Source organism: Myxocyprinus asiaticus, chromosome 8, assembly GCF_019703515.2.
Source record: "Myxocyprinus asiaticus isolate MX2 ecotype Aquarium Trade chromosome 8, UBuf_Myxa_2, whole genome shotgun sequence".
Classification (NCBI taxonomy): domain Eukaryota; kingdom Metazoa; phylum Chordata; class Actinopteri; order Cypriniformes; family Catostomidae; genus Myxocyprinus; species Myxocyprinus asiaticus.
The window spans coordinates 53,588,864-53,614,443 of NC_059351.1; the positions used below are offsets into that span (position 1 = coordinate 53,588,864).

The 25,580-nt window shown below is 39.4% G+C and overlaps 1 protein-coding gene across 1 annotated transcript in view; it reads right to left on the minus strand.

The window, feature by feature from the left end:
• LOC127444633 (uncharacterized) overlaps positions 1-25,580 on the minus strand; it is a 67,520-nt gene that overhangs the window by 23,262 nt on the left and 18,678 nt on the right. Inside the window, exons 6-18 of the mRNA XM_051704118.1 lie at positions 23,485-23,498; positions 21,115-21,258; positions 20,943-21,019; positions 19,722-19,842; positions 17,943-18,034; positions 13,960-14,057; positions 13,541-13,692; positions 11,383-11,454; positions 11,189-11,287; positions 9,951-10,113; positions 2,634-2,677; positions 879-1,039; positions 391-503 (exon numbers count right to left, since the gene is read on the minus strand). Coding sequence (XP_051560078.1) covers positions 391-503; positions 879-1,039; positions 2,634-2,677; positions 9,951-10,113; positions 11,189-11,287; positions 11,383-11,454; positions 13,541-13,692; positions 13,960-14,057; positions 17,943-18,034; positions 19,722-19,842; positions 20,943-21,019; positions 21,115-21,258; positions 23,485-23,498 — 1,350 coding nt within the window. The remainder of the gene's footprint in view (positions 1-390; positions 504-878; positions 1,040-2,633; positions 2,678-9,950; positions 10,114-11,188; positions 11,288-11,382; positions 11,455-13,540; positions 13,693-13,959; positions 14,058-17,942; positions 18,035-19,721; positions 19,843-20,942; positions 21,020-21,114; positions 21,259-23,484; positions 23,499-25,580) is intronic.

Sequence of the window (25,580 nt, forward strand, 5' to 3'; positions counted from 1 at the left end):
TACCGGACAGATAATGAATGACATGGCTTGTTCATTGTGAACCATGTTCCTAGGAAGTACTCATACTAAACCTCACTGCAATAATCAATACTAAAGCACAGTATTGTACAGTATTAAACCATAGCTTTGCTTCATTAAAATAGACATATTTAGTAGGCTATATAATGTACACATTTACAAGAAAACTTTTTAATGAAATTTCGAATAATTATTTCCAATAATTGTTTTATTTAAAATCTTTAAAGAAAACAACTGAAACAAAACTCTGGAGGATTTTTATTGTGTAGGTCAATTTTCAGTTATGACCTCTTCAGAAGGAAAGAGTTTAAATGTGAGAGTGAAGGTATAGATGGATTTTCTCTCTATATCTTTATAGATTCTGCCACTCACCTAAATTATAGCACAGAGCAGCAATTTGGACACACAGGCTCTCTTGCTCTGTAATGAGTTCCTCATGGTTCTCTTGTAGAACCTTGATGAGACAGCGTGCTAGGTGTGCCATCCTTTCACACACAAACAAGATTTTAGGTTACTTAAAAGAAGAAATAGGATAAATCTAATATGGTTATAGGTAAGGTACACCTTTCAGCGTGTAATAAATGTGCAAATATATAAATACTTTTGATATAGTAGCACTTAGAAAGATGTGGAATTCAATTTTCATTATTAATTTCTTTTTCAGTTGCATTATTATGTGTTGTAAAAACAAAAGTTTACTAGCCAATGCTGATCCTTTTTCCAATGTGTCCGTAGAGGGTTGATCCTATATCATCTCCTTTTGTGTTTGTAGTACTGAGCACTGAAATGCTTGTATTGATTTAAGCAGCTCTTGAAAAATATCCTTGCATGTTACTTAAAGTATCACATGACAAACTTACCCAAGTGAGTGTTCGAAGCGAGTGTGAGTGGCACCAGGGTACACCAAATAGATCCCACCCAGTTGTTTAATATGATGGAGTCTCTGAAACTGAGGTGTATCAATGATCTTCACCAGCAGAGGATGCATCTCAATATGACCATGAATGGGGTCGTTGAAAATCTACAGGACACAAAAGACAATTATTTGTTAAGAAAATTTGAATTGAGATTATTGTTCTAGATTTGAACTTCAGAAAACTGTAACATATGACAGGGTTTTCCAACCTGTAGGTAGTAACAATGGTTATTTTTCATAAGGTTGAAACATCAAAAAGTCATAATGACTTCAAATACTCATGAAAAACATGTTCTGCTGATGTTTATTGGCAGTGGAGGATGATTTATGACAGTGCACGTCCACTTTTTTTAGACGTCTTGGTTTCTCTCATTAATTTCTTCCGTAGTGATTTATTACAATCCTCCGAAAAATAGTTGTAAGCCAAAACCAAACCAACCAGCTCTGAGGTGTATCACAACATCACAAAATTTGATTCGAAGCAAAAAAGTATTTGAAAATCAGACAAAAAGACAAAGATACAAGACTGTGTACTACTACAATGAGGCAATGAACTACAATCCCATGATGCATTGTGAATGATGTAATCGAATTAAAAATGATGGAAAAATATAAAAATATTGATTTCAAGTCAAGAAACAATTTATTTATATTTTATTGCTAAATATTCAGATATGTGTAAATATACACTCACGAGCACTTCATTAGGTACACCTGTATACATTCTTATAATGCAATTATCTAATCAGCCAATCGTGTGGCTACTGTGCATAAAATCATAGCAGAAGACCATGTCAATTTCCACTTCTGTCAGCCCAGAACGGAAAGCTGAGGCTGCACTAGGCACAGGATTACAAAAACTAGACAGTTGAAGACTGGAAAAACGTAACCTGGTCTGATGAGTCTCCATTTCTGCTGAGGCACACATATGGTAGGGTCAGAATTTGGCAGCAACAGCATTAATCCATGGACCGAACCTGCCTTGTATCAACAGTCCTTGCTGGTGGTGGTGGTGTAATGATGTGAGAAATGTTTTCTTGGTACACTTTTGGTCCGTTAATACCAATCAATCAACGCTTGAATGCCACAGCCTAATTGAGTATTGTTGCTGACCATGTGCATCCCTTCATGGCCCCAATTTTCTTTTGGCTACTTCCAGCACGATAATGCACCATGTCACAAAACAAAAGTCATCTCAAACTGATTTCATGAATATGACAATGAGTTCACTGTTCTTCAGTGGCCTTCCCAGTCACTGGATCCAAAAGAACACCTTTGGGATGTGGTAGAACAGGAGATTCGCAGCATGAATGTGCAGCTGGCAAATGTGCAAAAATTGCATGATGCAATCATGTCAACACGGACCAGAATCTCAAAGGATTGTTTCCAACATCTTGTGGAATCCACGCCACAATGAATTGAGACTGTTGAGAGCAAGGGAGGCTGTACTCTGTATTACTATATTGTTCCTAATAAAGTGCTCAGTGATTGTATGAAATTTAAGTGTAGGGAGAGCAACTCCATTGCAACTTTGACAGTGCATCATGGGACTGGGCGGACACAGACCCTTACAATACATGCTGTACTATAACGTAAGTAATTGACATGGATTGTATGCTTGCTATGACCTGTGACAGTACGTAGAAATAATCTTTTTACTTTATTTTAATAGTTTGCATACTATCATTTAAATTTTTACCTTCAAGTTGCAGATTCGTCCTTGAGTTCCCAATTGCTTGTGATCTGTGGAAAAGGCATGCCTGTTAGATTATTAAAGAAATATTTATTTGTTTATTTTGTTTTAAGTTTAGCTTAGAAGACATCACAAAAATCTGCTGGAAAAAATGACCATATTTATGTTGGGAAGATTTCTCACTGTTCCTTAATGTGTTAATGAGCCCTTCATTAGTGTTGAAGCCGTTGCTTTTTTTGTAAGGGCGATTCTATGCCATTTTGTAGTTTAAGTAGTGCGAGTAGTATGTGTACACTGAAAATGCAGCAAAAAGAAGTGTACTACGAGTACCCAGATGATGCATTTCTTCAACCATCAAAACGGAGCATGGAAACTTCATGCCCTCATCGCTCGTGGCTTGCCAAATATAGCAAAAGCGGGCGGAGAGACCTGTCTGCGTTGCTGGTCTAATAAAACAATAATGGTAAATAATGGAGAATGTAGCAACTATCGAAAGTTCAGTGAAGACAGCAGCTTACTTGTGAATTTTTAATGCTTTACCATCACCCCAAGCTGTGTAAATATGTTTAATAATTAGATACAAGTGTTAAACTGAGCTGCAACACATCACGTGCACTTGCAACATAATTTCAGCAGGGGTGGAAAGAGTACTGAAAAATCATTCTCAAGTCGAAGTACTGTTACTTCCCAAAAAATGTAGTGTGAGTAGAGTAAAAGTAGCTGTCCTAAAAACTACTCAAGAGTAAAAGAGTAGCTCATTTAAAAGTACTCATGAGTAGTGTGTATTGAGTACTGAGTTGCAAAACCTATGCCCCATTATAATGAACACTGCATGCCAAATTTTAAAATACATCACTTATCTATGATAAACACTACATGAATCTGATTCCACAAAATAAAAGGGAGACATGATAACAGAAATGAAAACATTGAAAAGTTATTTTCAATACACTGATCACCATTTTAAATCATAATGTATGAAACAATTACATTAAAATCAGTTAATGTGTAGGGTCTAAATTTTCATTAATGCTGACAGAGCATTATGGTTGTACATAAAACTTGTTCAAAACAATGCAAGGAATGCAAATAATCGGGCATTAGAAAAAACTTGATAAAGGCTAAGCATAATTATAGATTATTTTATCATCTCTACTTTCATGGTAATTTATTATACAAATTAACAATCTCTTTAACAATCAAATTAACAATTACTTTCGTAACCTCCGTTCCCTGATGGAGGGAACGAGACGTTGTGTTGATGTAGTGACACTAGGGGTCACACTTGGGAGCCCCAAACACCTCTGATCTTGAAAAAAGGCCAATGGGAACTGGTGAATGGAATTTGCATGCCACTCCCCCGGACATACGGGTATAAAAGGAGCTGGCTCGCAACCACTAATTCAGGTTTTGTGCTGAGGAGCCGAAACAAAGTCCCGGCCATTTCAGCGGGTAGTTCAGTATTGTTGCAAGGAGGACACAACGTCTCGTTCCCTCCATCAGGGAACGGAGGTTACGAAAGTAACCAGGACATTCCCTATCTGTCGCTCACTCGACGTTGTGTCAATGTAGTGACACTAGGGGTCCCTATACGAAACGCCACAATAAGCTGAACTGTGTACGTGGACTGGTTGTACGAGATGGGCAGACTGCTGTGTGCCTCATAGCCAGCGCACCAGGCCGTCACGTAACCTCCCCCAATACTCTTATGAGCATCGAACGGTCCTTTTGGGAACAAGTCGACTTGCCCAACAAATAGGGACAGGCTAGCCCAGCCGTGGCCTCTTTTCCTCTTTATTTATTTATTTTTTTTTCCCTCCCCAAAAAGAGTGAAATTTTGTTTACCGGCTGGGGGCCATAAGTGTCTCCATCAGGGGGTGGGGGGTCACTCTCAAGGGGAAGACACCGCGGAGACCACACCCCGCCCGGAGGGAGACAAGGAAGACACAGTTTACCGACAGGGAAACTATTTAGCAGAAGATATATCACATGGGGTCACCTATGGGGAACCAGCACATGTGGAGCACCTACCCCAATACAGGGCTTAATTAGCACATGTACTGGGTTGGCAGCGAGTTTCTCTGCAAACTCGTCTGCCACAGGGCTAAGGAGGAAAGTCATCCAGGGATCACAACTTGTGAACATGACTGAGAGTCAAAAAGGCATTTCTTCACCTCAGGGAGGGGAAAGTTGCTATGCGCAAGTGGCACACCCGGCCAGCTGTCCTGACACTTACCTGCTCGTACCTGACAATACATGGGACGAGACCGGCTCAACCCGGTGATTGTAGAACCTTGCAAAGGTGTTGGCTGTTGCCCAGCCTGCTGCTCTGCAGATGTCTGCCAAAGAGGCGCCATTGGTCAGGGCCCAGGAGGCCGCCGCACTCCTAGTACAGTGGGCTCGTAGCCCCAAAGGGGGCAGCATGTCCTGAGCATGATATGCCATTACGATGGCGTCAATGACCCAATGGGCGTTCCTCTGTTTGGGGACAGCACTCCCTTTCCGCTGTCCGCCAAAGCAGACAAAGAGCTGCTCGGAACTTCTAAAGCTCTGTGTGCGATCCAAATAGATGCGTAAAGCACGCACCGGACACAGCAACGCAAAGGCTGGGTCTACCTCCTCCCGGGGCAGCACTTGCAGGTTCACCACCTGATCCCTAAATGGGGTCGTGGGAACCTTGGGCACATAGCCTGGTCGGGGTCTCAGGATCACGTGAGAGTAGCCCGGCCTGAACTCCAGGCATGTTTCACTGACAGAGAACTCCCCGTAGACCCCGAAGGACTACAGAGAGGTCCCATGAAGGGATGAGGCGCGGTCTGGAGGGATTCAACCTCCTAGCACCTCTCAGGAACCTGATGATCAAGTCGTGCTTCCCCAAATACTTACAATCTACTGCATCGTGTTGTGCCAAAATGGCTACTACATACTCTTTCAAGGTGGAGGGGGACAGCCGCCCCTCCAGCCTCTCCTGCAGGAAGGAAAGCACGGATCCGACTGCGCATCTCTGGGGGTCTTCATGTCGGGAAGAACACCACTAAGTGAATAGATGCCACTTCATCATGCCGTCATCAGCAAATGTTTTGAGAGACTAATCAGAGATTACATCTGCTCTGTATTGCCACTCAGTCTTGACCCGCTGCAGTTTGCTTACCGCAACAACCGCTCCACTGATGATGCCATTGCATCTACAATACACACTGCTCTCTCCCACCTGGAAAAAAGGAACACTTATGTGAGAATGCTGTTTGTAGACTACAGCTCAGCATTCAACACCATAGTGCCCTCCAAGCTAGATGAGAAACTCCGGGCTCTGGGCTTAAACAGCTCGCTGTGCAGCTGGATCCTGGACTTCCTGTCAAGTAGATGCCAGGTGGTTAGAATAGGCAGCAACATCTCCTCATCACTAACCCTCAACACTGGAGCCCCGCAGGGCTGTGTTCTCAGCCCACTACTGTATTCCTTGTACACACATGACTGTGTGGCAACACATAGCTCCAATGCCATCATTAAGTTTGCTGATGTCACAACGGTGGTAGGTCTGATCACTGACAATGATGAAACAGCCTACAGAGAGGAGGTGCACACTCTGACACACTGGTGTCAGGAGCACAACCTCTCCCTCAACGTCAGTAAGACAAAGGAGCTTGTGGTGGACTTCAGAAGAAAAGACAGAGAACACAGTCCCATCACCATCAATGGAGCACCAGTGGAGAGAGTCAGCAGCTTCAAGTTCCTGGGTGTCCACATCACTGAGGAACTCAGTGTATATATATATATATATATATATATATACACTTTTTTTATATATATTTTTATTTTTAATTTTTATTGAATAATGTGTATCTATATAGTAAAAAAAAAAAAACAGCATATTGTATACTGTACAGTGTATGTTATTATTTGTATATTGTTGAATGTAATTATGTGTATAACAGATGTTTAAATTGTGTTGTGTTAATTTGATGTTATTGTAAATTGGTATATGTCTCATCACTGTCACGACTGCTATGTTGATTGGAACTGCACCCAAGAATTTCACACACCATTGCACTTGTGTATATGGCTGTGTGACAATAAAGTGATTTGATTTGATTTGATTTGATTAGTAGCAAGTTGAATTCAGGCTTGGCTCCGAAGAGTAAATCTGAATGAGTGGTTGCGAGCCATTTAATTATGAAATTACCATCAAAATTTTCACAGATAATTTGTTATGGTTTATTTGCGTGCAGCAACCTTTATTGCCTGCAGCAGCTTTCCTTCAGGCAGAGACTCGGGCAGCCTCAAGCGTCAGTAAACGTGCACATGCACAACATGTCTGTGTAAGTGAGAGCCAAACTCATATTGAACATCACTGCACCTCTTTACTAGTGATGTGAAGGTTGGATCATTTTACTGACTTGGATGTTTGAATCTCATTCAGCAAAATGAACTAATCTTTATTCAAGTCATTTCATTCATTAGTCACGTGACAGCCGCAAAGGCTCTACAGGAAACAGAATTTATTAGTTAATCTCCCGATTGGGTCTTCAATCTGAGTCTTTTGTTCATTTGTCACATGACTGTTCATGAACGACCCATCACTACTCTTTATGTTAGATTGGGGCTGCTTTTTAATCTAGATCATCTGCTGCAGGAAACAACATGCATTTTACATATTCTGTTTATTTCATGGGACGATACACAAAAACGCGACAAAACCATGCATGTATGTTAATTGGGGGCAATCATTACTTTATGAAACATAAACAGAATGTGGGAAATATTGTGATTAAATCAAGCCCAAACACAACCTAACGGTGCGCTGAATTTGAAATAGATCACAGTGACACGAGATGGCTAAAAACACTAGTTTGAAAGTTAAACAAAAGTGCTTGTTGTATTTTACAAGTAGACATTTTTCTAATGTAATGACTCATTACTATTTGATCTATTCCCATTATGATTGTTGTGATCACATTGGTCTAATTTGTTTCAGACTATACAAACTATACATTTACATTCCTGAGAATTAGAGCGTTCATTTGATATGATTTGTCTATGTAATAGCTACTTTAAAGACTTTTATATGCATAGTAATATTTCTACCACATTACCACTAGGGGGTGCTTATTAGTGACGCAGATGTTTAAGGCCTTCTTTTGAAATTTGAAGTAACATAAATTCAAAAGCAATGGATATATATGAACAGTTCAGATTCTAAGCTTTCAAACGATACCACATATGCCTGTCATGTGTACGGTGTCTTGAGCATTTTAAGTGTAAACTTTTTCATGATAATAGCGCACCCCTTCTATATATCGGGTATCGATATTGGCCACAATGAGCTTTGCTTATCGAATTGGCCCAGAAATTCCATATCTGCACATCCCTGTTTGGAATGATACTACACTTTGTAAATGTATAATCTACATGGCTGAGTGCATACTGTATTTTGTTAGAGCTTAGTGTATTGTGTCATTTGGGACACAGCTAATGTGTTAATCTAATTCATTTATTTATCTATATCCATGTTTCTTAGTAGGGATTTGGACAAATAGCCGTATTGTGATTATTTTGAAAAATATTGCGATTTGAACTGTGGTATGATTAACACACACACACACACACACACACACACAAAACTAGTAAGTGATTCATTTTGACCAAAAGTTGCTAATTTTTTTGACTTTCTTAGAGGCCACTCTTTGGGGATTTTCCACATTCATTTACATTCAATTCTGTTTTAAAGATTACAGATTTACAGATAATTTCTGGGTCTATTTTTGTCTGTCTCCATTTATTTTACTTTTATATTAATTTCATATCATATCCAATACATGCACACCCTAAGACAACTCAGAGAGTCAGTACATGGGGGGCCTAGGGTGCACACTTCACAGAACAAGGGCTATATTCTGTAATTCTACATTAATTGAAATTTTGTCATATTCCAACCAGGTATTTCAAGTAGGTGTCGAAAGTGTAAACATCTTGACCCAATCGTTTTAACCCAATTAAGCCTGTTCATTTTACTAGTAATCTGAATAAGACCATTGGCTTATGCCTTTAGTAGTCAGAATTCTGGGCCACCTTATACTGTGTCTACATTAGAAGAGTTGAAGCTGCATGTTCAGATTTTTCTCAGATTATTCACTTACAAAATGAGTTGTAAATCGGGCAGCGGAATCTCTGTTATTTGTTTTTTTTATTTCAAGTGACGTCGCTCCATTTCTGTGCGCAGTGTTTCTTTCCACTTGTGGTTTATCCTGGGCACGATATGTCAAATAAATGATGAAGAAATTCTCCAGAGTCCAGCACCATGCCTACATTTCTTTTTTAGTTTCTATTTAATGTTTATGTGAACCCTATGCAAAGACTCGGTATCAGCTGTTATGTTCTGCATTTCCTGTATGCTGACAAAGTGCTGTTTAGGAGGATTGAAGTGTTCATTAGTCAGTTCATTAGAATGAGCAGCTACAGAACAAGTCCAGTTGACAACAAAAACTCTACTACTCCTACTGTACTAATGTACCCTATGAGATAAGTTCTGTTTTTCATTTACAGTATGCTGAAGTAGATATGGTGTCAGTAAACAGGTCAACAGGATAATAGAGGAAAATAGACATGTCAAGCGAGCAAGGATTTCTTATTTTATTTGTATTTTGTTTTTCATTTTTCCAAGCACTGGCTTTGGACAGCTGATGAAAGTAGTTATGTAGGAAACTCATCATTCTTTATCTACTAGGTGCTAACCCTAAACCTAACCCTAAACCTTAACCCATACCTTATATTACTCAGCACTTTCTTGATCAAGTACACTGTAAGTATACTGATAGTACACATACTATAAAATAAAGTGCAAACATATCTTCAAAAAAAATAAAATAAAAATGACTCGTTCAGTGCTGTTGATTGTCATGGCTCAGATTAACACTGTAGAGATTGAAGGTTTCTCACTTTATTGTGCTATTCTTTATGACACATTGTAAGTCTCTTTAGATAAAAGCATCTGCTGAGTGAATAACTTTTTATGTTAATAGTTTCATGTAGCCTTGTTGGAAAGTATATTATCCTTTCTAATTAAAATATTTAAGATGGCAAGTGTAATTTTTTTCTTGTGCCACAATTGTGACTCACTACTGTATGTGGTACATTATGTTTAACATGTGGCTCTTCATTGTAAGTTTTTTTTTTTTTTTTTTTTCCCCAGTGTTGGCTGTGCACTGTGTGCGACAAAATAAAATAAAAAGAGGCAGTCTCCAGCACATTCTTTCTCAAAGAACAGCACAGATCAAACACAGATACAGAAACAAATCTGTACAGTTATGGGACAGTAAGTGTTACCTGAGTTTTCACTTTTCAAAACCGTTCCAAAGTCAGTGTTTGGATTGCTTCTGCACCACTCACGAAAACAGTTCTCTGCTCTCTGCTGGATTTCCTGGTCAGTTTTTTTGTAGTACACTCTGACAAGCCATTCATGAAACTTCACTGGTATGAGAGTGGACATCTGAAGAAAAACAGGACAAACCCAAAACAATGGCCCCGATTTACTAAAGATTTGTGTGTATAAAAATGTGCAAACTTGATAGCGCGCTAAAAAATAAAATGTCTGAGCTGATCAACTAACGTAGACTTTTAAAGATTGAGTCTTTCAGATGTGCAAAATAGCAAGTCTTGGCAATTTTTGTCAAGTTTCCCTGAGATGAATATGCAATTTAGAGGTGTTTTTTCATTTAAATCTTGGATGGCCTGATGGTGAGAACATTATCAGCAAATTTTTTATTTTTGGGTGAACTGTTCCTTTAATTTAATACTCATGAAAAAACTACTAATTCTGTCATTTATGCCCAAATCAAGTTGTAATTTAATGCTTTAAACATTGTTTTTAACTGCCGAAATATTGCTAAATATTTGAAGCGGTGGTTCTTTTCAGTACTCGAAGCAGGCCGATACGCACCTGCACGCCGAAACTCGTGAATTCCCGTGAAACGAACAGGGAGCACAAGTTCTGTTCCGTGCAGCTTCTCGTCTCTCTCGTTCTCAGCTAACTTTGCCATGGTCAAGATAATAGCGGTTTGAAATTCAAATTTCATTTAAGTATACATCAATGGTGCGATGGCTTAACGTGTACATAATGTTGTATTTTCTTTGTGAATTATGAACATTTCAATTGAAATGTGCATTCTCATCAACTACTCTTACACTTGATAAATAACAGGGATTCTATGATGATATCATATAATCCTGAAATTATATTTTTACAATTATATTTATATTTATATTTTGTGAGAGCTGTACTGTAATTGCATTTGGTGCAAGTACTACAAACAAAAGCCTCCTTTTGGAGGTTGTGTCCAACTTATTTGCATGTGTAGTTATTTGCACAATTTTTATTAGTAAATCACCCACAAACACACGCACTCAATTTCATAGATTACACAACCAAATTAGCACCCATTATACGAGATTTTAGTAAATCGGGGCCAATATGCTTCTCCATTGTTGGGTTTCAATTGAACCCTACAGAACAGAAATGAATTAGTTGATTCATATTGATAAACATATAAAATAAGCTAAAGTACCTTCTCAATTTTGAAGGCTTTGTTGGGGTCATTCTTGTTATAGAAAAATACATTTTCAACGGGGATTTTACCCACTGCACCAAATCCCATGTCAACAACCTGTGAGAGGAAATATTTCAAATAAGAAAGTTAAACTGTGAAGATGAAGAAGTGGAAAAGATGCTGATTTTCTTATTTATACTTTTAAGACATACATAAATGTCAAAGTCCTCAGCATTCAGTTGCTTTTCTCTGCACATGGTTGTCCAGCTTTTCTCTAAATCTTCCTAAAGGATTTTGGGAGAAAAGTATTCAATCAGTAAATTAAAAAGTCATAAAACAGACACAAAGGGAATATTACATTTAATTAAATACTAAAATAAACTAACTCACACAAAAAATAACAGTAATTACACACGTTAATTATACAAAATGTACAGGTGCATCTCAATAAATTAGAATGTCATGGAAAAGTTCATTTATTTCAGTAATTCAACTCAAATTGTGAAACTTGTGTATTAAATAAATTCAATGCACACAGACTGAAGTAGTTTAAGTCTTTGGTTCTTTTAATTGTGATGATTTTGGCTCACATTTAACAAAAACCCACCAATTCACTATCTCAAAAAATTTGAATATGGTGACATGCCAATCAGCTAATCAACTCAAAACACCTGCAAAGGTTTCCTGAGCCTTCAAAATGGTCTCTCAGTTTGGTTCACTAGGCTACACAATCATGGGGAAGACTGCTGATCTGACAGTTGTCCAGAAGACAATCATTGACACCCTTCACAAGGAGGGTAAGCCACAAACATTCATTGCCAAAGAAGCTGGCTGTTCACAGAGTGCTGTATCCAAGCATGTTAACAGAAAGTTGAGTGGAAGGAAAAAGTGTGGAAGAAAAAGATGCACAACCAACTGAGAGAACCGCAGCCTTATGAGGATTGTCAAGCAAAATCGATTCAAGCATTTGGGTGAACTTCTCAAGGAATGGACTGAGGCTGGGGTCAAGGCATCAAGAGCCACCACACACAGACGTGTCAAGGAATTTGGCTACAGTTGTCGTATTCCTCTTGTTAAGCCACTCCTGAACCACAGACAACGTCAGAGGCGTCTTACCTGGGCTAAGGAGAAGAAGAACTGGACTGTTGCCCAGTGGTCCAAAGTCCTCCTTTCAGATGAGAGCAAGTTTTGTATTTCATTTGGAAACCAAGGTCCTAGAGTCTGGAGGAAGGGTGGAGAAGCTCATAGCCCAAGTTGCTTGAAGTCCAGTGTTAAGTTTCCACAGTCTGTGATGATTTGGGGTGCAATGTCATCTGCTGGTGTTGGTCCATTGTGTTTTTTGAAAACCAAAGTCACTGCACCCGTTTACCAAGAAATTTTGGAGCACTTCATGCTTCCTTCTGCTGACCAGCTTTTTAAAGATGCTGATTTCATTTTCCAGCAGGATTTGGCACCTGCCCACACTGCCAAAAGCACCAAAAGTTGGTTAAATGACCATGGTGTTGGTGTGCTTGACTGGCCAGCAAACTCACCAGACCTGAACCCCATAGAGAATCTATGGGGTATTGTCAAGAGGAAAATGAGAAACAAGAGACCAAAAAATGCAGATGAGCTGAAGGCCACTGTCAAAGAAACCTGGGCTTCCATACCACCTCAGCAGTGCCACAAACCGATCACCTCCATGCCACGCCGAATTGAGGCAGTAATTAAAGCAAAAGGAGCCCCTACCAAGTATTGAGTATATATACAGTAAATGAACATACTTTCCAGAAGGCCAACAATTCACTAAAAATGTTTTTTTTTATTGGTCTTATGATGTATTCTAATTTTTTGAGATAGTGAATTGGTGGGTTTTTGTTAAATGTGAGCCAAAATCATCACAATTAAAAGAACCAAAGACTTAAACTACTTCAGTCTGTGTGCATTGAATTTATTTAATACACGAGTTTCACAATTTGAGTTGAATTACTGAAATAAATGAACTTTTCCACGACATTCTAATTTATTGAGATGCACCTGTACATTGAAGGAGCCGTTCAATTAGCAGGATAATTATCACACACACACCCTTTAGGATGATACAAGAAGCGGTTTTGACCACATTGTCAGGGTTTGTTTTGCATTAATGACTGGCTGACTGTAGATTATCCACTAGAGTGGAAATATTTGACCACTGAATGCCATGATAAACCAATCAGAATCAAGTATTCCAGAGAGTCATGTAATACTGTCTACACAAGAAGCATTTCTGAGGATCTTTCTTAGGTAAGAACATCTCTGCCAAGATTTTCAAAGCAAAAAGGTAAATATCTTGCTATTATACATATGAATAAAACTTTGTTCTGTTGTTTTGGGACAGTTATCTTGTACCTTTGTTAATTTTCGCTTCAGGCGGGCATCTCCCACACACTTTGGCAGTTTTCTGCAGACAATGTTCTTTAGGATGCGTTGAGCCTGTTCCAGGGGGTTTTCTTTGTCAGTGTCAGGAACAGGGAAGTTCAGGATCTTTTCAAAGATGCCATCTGTTAGAGTGGTTGGGGTGGAGAACATGTTACTCATAATTTGGACTAAAATATTCTTCCTTTGTTGTCTTGACACTTGATTATAAAAGTGGTCATACTGTAAGTATACAATAGAACATGGGTAGAGTAAAGCCAAGAAAAATGAGTAGATATCCTCAGACTCCTTATATTCATTATATTCCAATGTTTTCCTTCCGTTTCTCTTATTTCTTCTTTTCTTTCTGTGCTACTTTTCTGTCAACTATCATTTCTATCCAGTCAACTGACCTGTGAGTTTGGTGTAGTCTGCCATATTATCTATGGCTGCTGAGATTTTGTCACCAGGTCTCAGCTTGTCATTAGCCTCTATGAGGGCTTCAGTGATCCTAATGTACAAAGAGAAACAAGCATGCACCTATAAGTAACTCAAGCGATACTGAACAGTAAAACCAAGAGAAATATCAAGGCCCATATTCACAAAGATTTTTATCTTACCACTAGGAGTTCTTCAAAGAGTTCCTAGCTAAGGGTTTTTGCTTAAAAGCTATTCACAAAACTGCTAAGAGCAAGTTTTGCTAAGGAAATCTTAATTTAAGAGTAAGGTGGAGTTGACCATAGATGACGTCACATTTTATAAGCGTGCTCTCTTTTAAATCGCCCAAAGTGATTGGTAGACAGAAAAGTGCTATTTGTCAGCAAATTCCTCATAGACAGATAGCGGAATATATATAACAAATGTAAGATGTCCGTGAATGCCACCTTTGTTTTCTCTGCAGTGAGCGATCATCCACAGGAAAACATACGCTGTGAATTGTCGGTCAATGTGCTGATGGATGCCAAAAATGTCCAATTCATCTGCGCTACACAGTTGCATTTTGCATGTGGCCAGAGAGCGTGTGCATTGTTAAAACCTTAATCGCCGGTGTAATTGGGTTGTTTCGATTCATGGAAGAGTTAGTTGCATCACTAACTAACTTTGCAATAATAAAAACACCCTCGTGATTCAGACAAAACCTTTTTTAAAAGTCTATTTCACTATTAATGTTTTTAATATTAAAATGTTATATTATTAAAATACATAGACTCAAGGGGGCCTGGGTAGCAAGTAAAGATGCTGACTACCACCCCTGGAGTCACGAGTTTGAATTCAGTGTGTGCTGAGTGACTCCAGTCAGGTCTCCTAAGCAACCAAATTGACCAGGTTGCTAGGGAGGGTAGAGTCACATGGGTATAATGTGGTTCTCGCTCTCGGTGGGGCGCGTGGTGAGTTGTGCATGGATGCTGCGGAGAATAGCGTGAAGCCTCCACACATGATGCGTCTCCGCGGTAACGCATTCAAAAAGCCATGTGATAAGATGGCAACTGAGATTCGTCCTCCGCTACCCGGATTGAGGCGAGTCACTACCCCACCACCACGATTTGCAGAGCATTGGGAATTGGGCATTCCAAATTGGGGAGAAAAGGGGGAGAAAAAATAATACATTGACTTATAAAACATTGTTTTTAATGTGGATTGATGACAGCAGATGCTTTGGATCATTTGTGAGTTAATCTTAGGGATTTAGATGATTTCTAAGCTGTCGTGGGTTTAGGGGCTACATTTTTTCCATGAATTACTCTTAGATGCCCCTATTTTTTAGGAGTTGCTCCTAAATTTAGGAGCTAATTTTAGCCTTAACATTTGTTCGTGAATATGGGCCCAGAGCTATACACACACACATAAAACAAATGTTTTGACCTATTTCAGTGACATCACTTTTTCCTCACAGCAGTCATATTTGTGACCATCATCAGGAATAAACAATGGCAGTGAATGGAAAAACACCTGAGAAACGATATCAAGAAAAATAGCTTTTGATCCATGCCAAGTTCTAGGAAAGGTGTATACAGATCTTAAGTCAGAACAATTATTGCCAAATTTGAAATATAAATATATTTTATCCACGATATATCTCCATACGCCGCCAAGTCTGATGTGTGACCAGCGAGTACACGCGTCCATCGGCACATCACCATAAACATCTTTCATAAAGAAGTTACAAATGTTTGTGTTGTTTTCTGCTCTGATTTGGGAAAAACATTACAAAGTGTCTGTGATGATCCCATCTGTATGAAAGCGCTGCTTTAACTCATAAAGAATACACAGAAAGCATCCGAGGCATGTCAGTGTCTATGAATAATATGATTACTTTGTAGTCTAGTGGTGTGAATTAAGTCTGTGCTTCATAATCTTACAATGTGTTTTTATTGACATTAGTATACAGTTGTGCTCAAAAGTTTGCATACCCTTGGAGAATTGGTAATATATGTACCATTTTTAAAGAAAACATGAGTGAGCAGGCAAAACACATTTCTTTTATTTCTTATGGGATTCATATTCAACTGTAGGTTATAACAGAATGGCACAATCATAAAACAAAACATGGCAACAAAGAAAAAAATGAAATGACCCCTGTTCAAAAGTCTGCATACCCTTAGTTCTTAATACTGTGTATTGCCCCCTTTAGCATCAATGACAGCATGCAGTCTTTTGTAATAGTTGTCTATGAGGCCCCCAAATTCTTGCAGGTGGTATAGCTGCCCATTCGTCTTGGCAAAATGCCTCCAGGTCATGCAAAGTCTTTGGTCGTCTTGCATGAACCACATGTTTGAGATCTCCCCAGAGTGGCTCGATGAAATTAAGGTCAGGAGACTGTGATGGCCACTCCAGAACCTTCACCTTTTTCTGCTGTAACCACTGGAGGGTCAACTTGGCCTTGTGCTTAGGGTCATTGTCATGCTGGAAAGTCCAAGAGCGACCCATGCACAGCTTTCGTGCAGAAGAATGCAAATTGTCTGCCAGTATTTTCTGATAACATGCTGCATTCATCTTGCCATCAATTTTCACAAGATTCCCCGTGCCTTTAGAGCTCACACACCCCCAAAACATCAGTGAGCCACCACCATGCTTCACAGTGGGGATGGTATTCTTTTCACTATAGGCCTTGTTGACCCCTCTCCAAACATAGCGCTTATAGTTGTGACCATAAAGTTCTATTTTGGTCTCGTCACTCCAAATTACAGTGTGCCAGAAGCTGTGAGACGTGTCAAGGTGTTGTCGGGCATATTGTAACTGGGCTTTTTTGTGGCATTGGCACAGTAAAGGCTTCTTTCTGGCAACTCGACCATGCAGCTCATTTTTGTTCAAGTATCATCGTATTGTGCTCCTTGAAACAACCACACCGTCTTTTTCCAGAGCAGCCTGTATTTCTCCTGAGGTTACCTGTGGGTTTTTCTTTGTATCCCGAACAATTCTTCTGGCAGTTGTGGCTGAAATCTTTCTTGGTCTACCTGACCTTGGCATGGTATCAAGAGATCCCCGAATTTTCCACTTCTTAATAAGTGATTGAACAGTACTGACTGGCATTTTCAAGGCTTTGGATATCTTTTTATATCCTTTTCCATCTTTATAAAGTTTCATTACCTTGTTACGCAGGTCTTTTGACAGTTCTTTTCTGCTCCCCATGGCTCAGTATCTAACCTGCTCAGTGCATCCACGTGAGCGCTAACAAACTCATTGACTATTTATACACAGACACTAATTGCAATTTAAAAAGCCACAGGTGTGGGAAATTAACCTTTTAATTGTCATTTAAACCTGTGTGTGTCACTTTGTGTGTCTGTAACAAGGCCAAACATTCAAGGGTATGTCAACTTTTGATCAGGGCCATTTGGGTGATTTCTGTTATCATTATGATTTAAAAAGGAGCCAAACAACTATGTGATGATAAATGGCTTCATATGATCACTATCCTTAAATAAAAGATCAGTCATGATCAGTCATATTTTCAAAATCAATGCCAAAATTTCACAATTTCTGCCAGGGTATGCAAACTTTTGAGCACAACTGTATGTACATTAAACATATATTATGTATTGACATTTATAGTGCTTTTTTTTTATTACAATGTGTTACAATTATGACACATTTATAGAGTCTGGGTGTTATCAATTTAACGTTGTCCTATGTGCATTTCCAGTTTAACTGTGTCCGACTCGATTATGCTTTTCATACATATAATTGACATGTGTACAGATAACTGACATGTCTGAATAAATGAGCAAGTGTTTTATCCCTGTTCCCTTCATCGCTGCTTTAATTTAGCGAAATGAAGCCATGTCACTTGAAAGATAAAACTTCATTGAAAGAAAAATAAAGTTTTCATCCGCGGTCATATTGTGACATCACATGAAACAGGTCAATAGATCTGCTTTTTGGACACACAACCTACATGACATCAATGATGTAGCCGGTCTTGTGCTGGAGGGCCAGACGGTGCAGAGTGTATCGAGTGTGAAACATGTTGTAAATATTATCTGCCATCTGTGAGAAACACAAACGATTAACTAGAGCACAGACTGAGCTACAAAGGCATGTCATATATTAATTACAGAATGGTACATTAAAAATGTCAATAAAAATAACAACAAAAACACTTTATTCAAGATAGTAAGTTTATTAAAAAAAAAGGCTTTTTTTTATATCCATGATATCAATTCAAAATGAAAATAGTTTTAGTATACATGACATTAAAGACAATAAGTTCATAATCATGTTGTATTGACTGATGCATTAATTTAAGAATTATTCTGAAAGAACAGATCGTGATGGTAAATCTAAGATGTGTGAAACTGAGAGGAAAATCTGTGAGTTCTCTTTCAAGTCGCTCACTCTACGTTACGTCGATGAGTCGACACTAAGGGTCGCACCCGAGAGCCCTGATCTAACTGAATGGTTTTCCATCACACCAATTTCATAGTCTTTCAAAGTCCCGCCTCCTATTCTCAGTGAGCATATACAGTATAAGGATGGCCGAACGACAGCGTCCTCAGAACATTCTCCTTCAGAGTCAAGTACGGATCTCTCTTTATGGATCACGCCCTGCGTTGAGAGTAGTGCACAGAGCTCAGTGGACAGAGACAACCTCCCTCTTGCCTAGCAGTGCGAGTTTTTTTGCCTATGAGGTTTAGCAGAAGACCTTCTGTTTCCTGGGTGCCTGGCGAAGTGTATCATTATATTTATAAATTGGATTTGTAACCCTCTTGATAAGATACTGTTTTATGTGTTCTTTTCATTAACATACAAACCAAACAAATGCAAATGGTTGTGATATATACTGTACATCCTTTTCAGGATGGAATAATCACAAGTGTATTTCCTAGAATGATTACTGTCTTTCAGGCTTGGGCAGTGCCCACCCTGAAGCAATGTTTGATGATGCACAATGTATTCTCTGGTAATGCATGGGCATTAAGATGCTATGCTCACGGTAGTCATTCTTTTTGATGAACGCTGCCAGGTCTACAGTTTCCTGCAACACCTCCTCTGTGGAACACAGACAGTTGCACGAGGCTCAGACATGGAGTGCAAACTTTTGGGGATGAAATTATTCAGTTTTGCATCATTGTGACCGAAATACAAAGCTTTGTGGCCAAGTGCCACTGCAGTAAATTAGGAAATATTTTCTATCAGTAAAGAGCTTCCCCAAGAGGGAGCCGTTTCTCTGCCAACATCAACTGCTTCCCTACAATGGCAAAACAGTTATTGGCCGCGTCTGAAACTAAAGTGTCTTGATGCCTCGCTGCCCTATCGTCAATGACTCAATAGATGTTTGCGTACGAAGGAACCTCCAGAAACTGGTTTTGGACAGGAAGAACTATCTCTTTTACTTGAGTCTTGTTAGAATATCTCAACATTACTGATTTCTGTTTACACTGTCATTTAAATCTTTTTCTACTTATGGTTATTACCTAAGTGCCTATTAGCTGCAAAATATTTGTTCATCCATTTTATTGAGGCTCACCCAAATGTATTTTCTGAAAAAGGTAACTTACCAGAGATACATTTTTATAGTACCACAAAGTGCCAAGTTCCAGAGTGGCAGTGTTATAAGTGAAGTTTAGTATGCACATATTTGTGAAAGTCTTTGTGCAATTGAAGACTCAAAACTGCCACAAAAATCATATATACATAGTGAGAAGTAAAAATGAAAATGTGATTTATCATGTACCTTGTCCCTGAAGCAGATAGACTGTTCTTTCTTCTCTCCTATTTCCACCTCACACACTCGTGCAGACTTCAGCAGACGCTGATGGTCAAAGCTGTTTGGAATGCCGAGGTAGTAACAGTCTCTGTAAAATAATAAAAACAAGGTAGAGCAATAAATCAAAACTTGTGCCACACTTACAGAGTAACAACAATTTCATTATCTTCAACTATTCAATCTTAGCCTGTTCTCATGCTGGGGAAACTATTTTTGCTAAAATCTAAGATTCAGATTCCAACATAGCAAAACGTTTAAGTGCATTGAATTCACATTAATAATTAATTAGCAGTGAAATTGCAAAGTTAATTTTGCTAATTAATTTGAGAGGCAGGCCCCAAAATTGGTCACAGGACTTTTCAGGCAAGACTCTTTGTACCAAACTTCATTTTTAAATGTGAATTTTATTTTTATTTATTATTATTTCTTTTTTATTTATTTATTTATTTTTACCTCCTGCTCTAGGGCTGCCATAGACTGGAAATTCCATTTTAATAATAATAACTAGACAGGTACATTTTTTCAGAAGAAAATGTGAGTGGTGCTTGCCATGGCAAAATTAATCACTAAGGGCGTCAGTACACTGCCTCAAGTGAAACGAGCCCACCCGCATGTCTGTAAGATGTTCAAGTGCAGAGATACTATGGGTGTTCTTCTATGGTTGCTAGGGTGTTACATGTAGCTGCTTGACAGTTTCCAGGGTAATAATTAAAAAGGCTGCTATCAATTCCACGTCAAATGAGCCCAGTCCTGTGTCTTAACGATGTTCTGGTGCAGAGATGGGTACTGAAATTTGGTTGCTAGGGTGTTCCATATGGTTGCTAGGCAGTTACCAAGGTGATAATACAAAGGCTGCTTGACAGCCAAGGTCAAAATAACAAATCCCTATGTGTGTATGATGTTCTTAGGTAGAGAAATGGATGCAGCATGTTGCTATATGGTTTCTAGGGTGCACTAAATGATTGCTAGGGCATGGATAAGCAGTTGGAAATGTGATACTTAAGGAAAACTTTCCAACTTGAGTCAAATGAGCCAACCCAGAAGTCTCTGCGATGTTCTGGTGCTGAAATATTTGTTTTGCTACTTGGTTGCTAGGGTGAGCTCATTTGGTTGCTAGGCAGTTGCCAGGGTAATAAAGCAAGCACCACTAATAATAATAATATAAAAATCCTTTAAAATACTAATTACCTTACAAAATAGTCCCATTTGTCCACATCAATGCCGTTCTGTTTATTTGCCACAATCTCAAACAGGAAAGATTTGTTCTGCAAGACAAGAAAATGTAATACTTTTGAAAGCTGAACTTAAACACCACATCCTGATAGGCACTGGTTGCAAAACACCCTAAATAAGTTTTTACCTGATATAGAGTTTTGTCTCCCTGAATTAATTTCGTAATAAAGGGAATATCCTCATCTGGATTCAAGTCAAAGTTTTCCATCACTTCTTTCAGTCCATTCTGATCAACCATGTGCTCAAACATCTGAATTGAGGCATCCTCATGCTTGAGAAGATGGACATTAACATCAGTATAATAATACTGTACACAGCCATAAATTAATTATAAACTACAACATTGCTTAGTTCTAATTTTCTACTCCATTTTTCACTTTGATTCTAGTTTGAGCCAAAAGCGATTTGGAAGATAGTGTTTAAAGCATGGATAGTTTGAAGTGAAGGTTTTATTATAGGAGCCAACATAAGAGCAGCAGATTTAATTAAATTTGCAAAACATGCATGCATTTTCAGTCACGTGTAGTCTAAATAATATGTTCTTTGTCTTTCTACATCACAGGTGAAGCTCTTCATGCAATGATTGAGAATAAAGCTGTATACAAAGTGTGTCATGTTTCATTTTGTTTCAAGTGCTGTTTCAAACAATGCAGAACTGCTGAGTTACTTTGGTGAAAATAGTTTAGTGAGTTTGTTGCTTTAGTTAGAGGTTAACTACACAGGTTAACTAGCTGTTTCAGGTTGAGCAGCAGAGTGGTGCATTACATAAACCTAAACTTTGCTTGATAAATGATGATCCTGCCCCTTTTTTGAGTGTCTGCAGAAAAAGAAAATTCATCTACACACTCTGTAGCACACTGACAATAAATACAAGTGTATTAGAATACAGGTGTATCTCAATAAATTAGAATGTCGTGGAAAAGTTCATTTATTTCAGTAATTCAACTCAAATTGTGAAACTCGTGTATTAAATAAATTCAATGCACACAGACTGAAGTAGTTTAAGTCTTTGGTTCTTTTAATTGTGATGATTTTGGCTCACATTTAACAAAAACCCACCAATTCACTATCTCAAAAAATTTGAATATGGTGACATGCCAATCAGCTAATCAACTCAAAACACCTGCAAAGGTTTCCTGAGCCTTCAAAATGGTCTCTCAGTTTGGTTCACTAGGCTGCACAATCATGGGGAAGACTGCTGATCTGACAGTTGTCCAGAAGACAATCACTGACACCCTTCACAAGGAGGGTAAGCCACAAACATTAATTGCCAAAGAAGCTGGCTGTTCACAGAGTGCTGTATCCAAGCATATTAACAGAAAGTTGAGTGGAAAGAAAAAGTGTGGAAGAAAAAGATGCACAACCAACCGAGAGAACCGCAGTTTTATGAGGATTGTCAAGCAATATCGATTCAAGAATTTGGGTGAACTTCACAAGGAATGGACTGAGGCTGGGGTCAAGGCATCAAGAGCCACCACACACAGACGTGTCAGGGAATTTGGCTACAGTTGTCGTATTCCTCTTGTTAAGCCACTCCTGAACCACAGACAACGTCAGAGGCGTCTTACCTGGGCTAAGGAGAAGAAGAACTGGAATGTTGCCCAGTGGTCCAAAGTCCTCCTTTCAGATGAGAGCAAGTTTTGTATTTCATTTGGAAACCAAGGTCCTAGAGTCTGGAGGAAGGGTGGAGAAGCTCATAGCCCAAGTTGCTTGAAGTCCAGTGTTAAGTTTCCACAGTCTGTGATGATTTGGGGTGCAATGTCATCTGCTGGTGTTGGTCCATTGTGTTTTTTGAAAACCAAAGTCACTGCACCCGTTTACCAAGAAATTTTGGAGCACTTCATGCTTCCTTCTGCTGACCAGCTTTTTAAAGATGCTGATTTCATTTTCCAGCAGGATTTGGCACATGCCCACACTGCCAAAAGCACCAAAAGTTTCTTAAATGACCATGGTGTTGGTGTGCTTGACTGGCCAGCAGACTCACCAGACCTGAACCCCATAGAGAATCTATGGGGTATTGTCAAGAGGAAAATGAGAAACAAGAGACCAAAAAATGCAGATGAGCTGAAGGCCACTGTCAAAGAAACCTGGGCTTCCATACCACCTCAGCAGTGCCACAAACCGATCACCTCCATGCCACGCCGAATTGAGGCAGTAATTAAAGCAAAAGGAGCCCCTACCAAGTATTGAGTATATATACAGTAAATGAACATACTTTCCAGAAGGCCAACAATTCACTAAAAGTGTTTTTTTATTGGTCTTATGATGTATTCTAATTTGTTGAGATAGTGAATTGGTGGGTTTTTGTTAAATGTGAGCCAAAATCATCACAATTAAAAGAACCAAAGACTTAAACTACTTCAGTCTGTGTGCATTGAATTTATTTAATACACGAGTTTCACAATTTGAGTTGAATTACTGAAATAAATGAACTTTTCCACGACATTCTAATTTATTGAGAGGCACCTGTATGTATCTGTAGTAGAGTTATGCTTACCTCCCACTTGAAACCTGTCAAAAAACAGAGTTTTAGAGATTATTGAAGACATGTTGAATGAATTATCCTACAACCAATGATTCTTTAATAAATTGGGACTGAAGCCACAATCATTCAGAAGGACTCATATTCTCACTCATATTTTTTTTTTTTATTGTTTTTTTATTTCTAAGTATTTTAGCATGATTAGCATGATTGTTAGAAAAATATTGCCAAATCTGTTTAATAGCAATTTATCAAACAGATTACAATAATTTCCTGCCCTAAGGAAAAGAAAAATGACCTGTAGTGTAGTTTAGACCTCAAGATGGCGCCGAGTATGGCTGCTGCGTTGTGAGCTCCGACACAACATAGTAATGTTTTGTTTGTTTTGTTTACAGTTCTTATGTTTTTTGTCTTGGATGTTGTCTGCCTTATTGTCTACGACAGACAAACACTTTTGGACATTGGTTCAGCGATCTCACACCAAAAACCGGACTTCACATTCCTCAATGCCGACCCACTGTTTACAAACACGCAAGCAGAGCCCTTTGTCTGGGCAGCATGGCCGCGGAAACGCAGGAGGAAAAGGGGAAACAGAGCCGGTGTTCTCATCAGAGTAAGACGCCGCACAAATCGACCCCCGCTACCCACTATTCTACTGGCAAATGTTCAGTCTCTGGATAACAAGCTCTGCGAGCTGAAAGTGCGGATCTCTTTCCAACGAGAGACGAGGGACTGCTGCATTATCTGCCTAACAGAAACTTGGATGTCTGCGGAGATTCCAGACTCAGCCATTGAACCCGCGGGGTTCTCCATGCACCGAGCGGACAGAGCGAAAGACCTCTCAGGTAAAACTAGAGGAGGTGGTGTATGTTTTATGATCAACAAATCCTGGTGTGATCAGAGGAACGTACATTCCATCAAGTCTTTCTGTTCTCCTGATCTGGAATTTCTTATGCTTCTGTGTCGACCATTCTGGCTACCGAGGGAATTCACAGCGGTCATTATCACTGCTGTGTACATTCCCCCACAAGCCGACACAGACCGGGCACTCAAGGAACTGTATGGGAGAATAAGTGAGCAAGAAACCGCGCACCCTGAGGCCACGTTCATTGTGACCGGGGACTTTAATAAAGCCAGTTTAAAATCAGTCGCACCAAAATATCACCAGCACATTAGTTTCAACACACGAGGGGACCGGGTTTTGGATCATTGCTAGTCTCCGTTCCGGGATGGCTACAAATCCCTCCACTGTCCACCATTTGGCAAATCGGACCACTCTTCCATTCTGCTTCTGCCCGCTTACAGGCAGAAACTGAAACAGGAAGCACCCACCCTCAGAACGATCCAGTGCTGGTCGGACCAATCAGATTCTATGCTACAAGACTGTTTTGATCACACGGACTGGGAGATGTTCCGATCCGCCTCTGATGACGACATCGAGCTTTACGCTGATAGCGTAATGTCTTTCATCAGAACGTGCGTAAAGGAAGTGATTCCGACCAGAACTGTACAAATCTATCCGAATCAGAAGCCGTGGATCAATAGCGATGTTCGCGCGGCACTTAATGTGCGGACCTCCGCTTTTAATTCCGGGAAAGTGGAGGAGCATAAACAAGCCAGTTATGCCCTCCGAAAAACTATCAAAACAGCAAAACGCCAGTATAGGAGCAAGATTGAAGGACAGTTTAACACCACCAACTCTAGAAGCATGTGGCAGGGAATTAACATCATCAGGAACTTTAAAGGGAATAAAAACTCCGCCATGAACACCGCTGCCTCTCTACCGGATGAGCTAAATACTTTTTATGCTCGTTTCGAGGGAAATAACACCGCCCTCGCAGAGAGAGCTCTCGCGGCTGAAGCTACAGAGGTTAGTTCACTCTCCGTCTCTGTAGCGGATGTAACCCGATCCTTCCGACGGGTGAATATCCACAAAGCCGCGGGCCCAGACGGCATTCCGGGCCGCGTCATCAGAGCGTGCGCGAACCAACTGGCTGGTGTTTTTACGGACATTTTCAACCTTTCCCTCTCTTTGTCTGTAGTCCCCACATGCTTCAAAACATCCACCATTGTGCCTGTTCCAAAACAATCAAAAATAACTTGTTTAAATG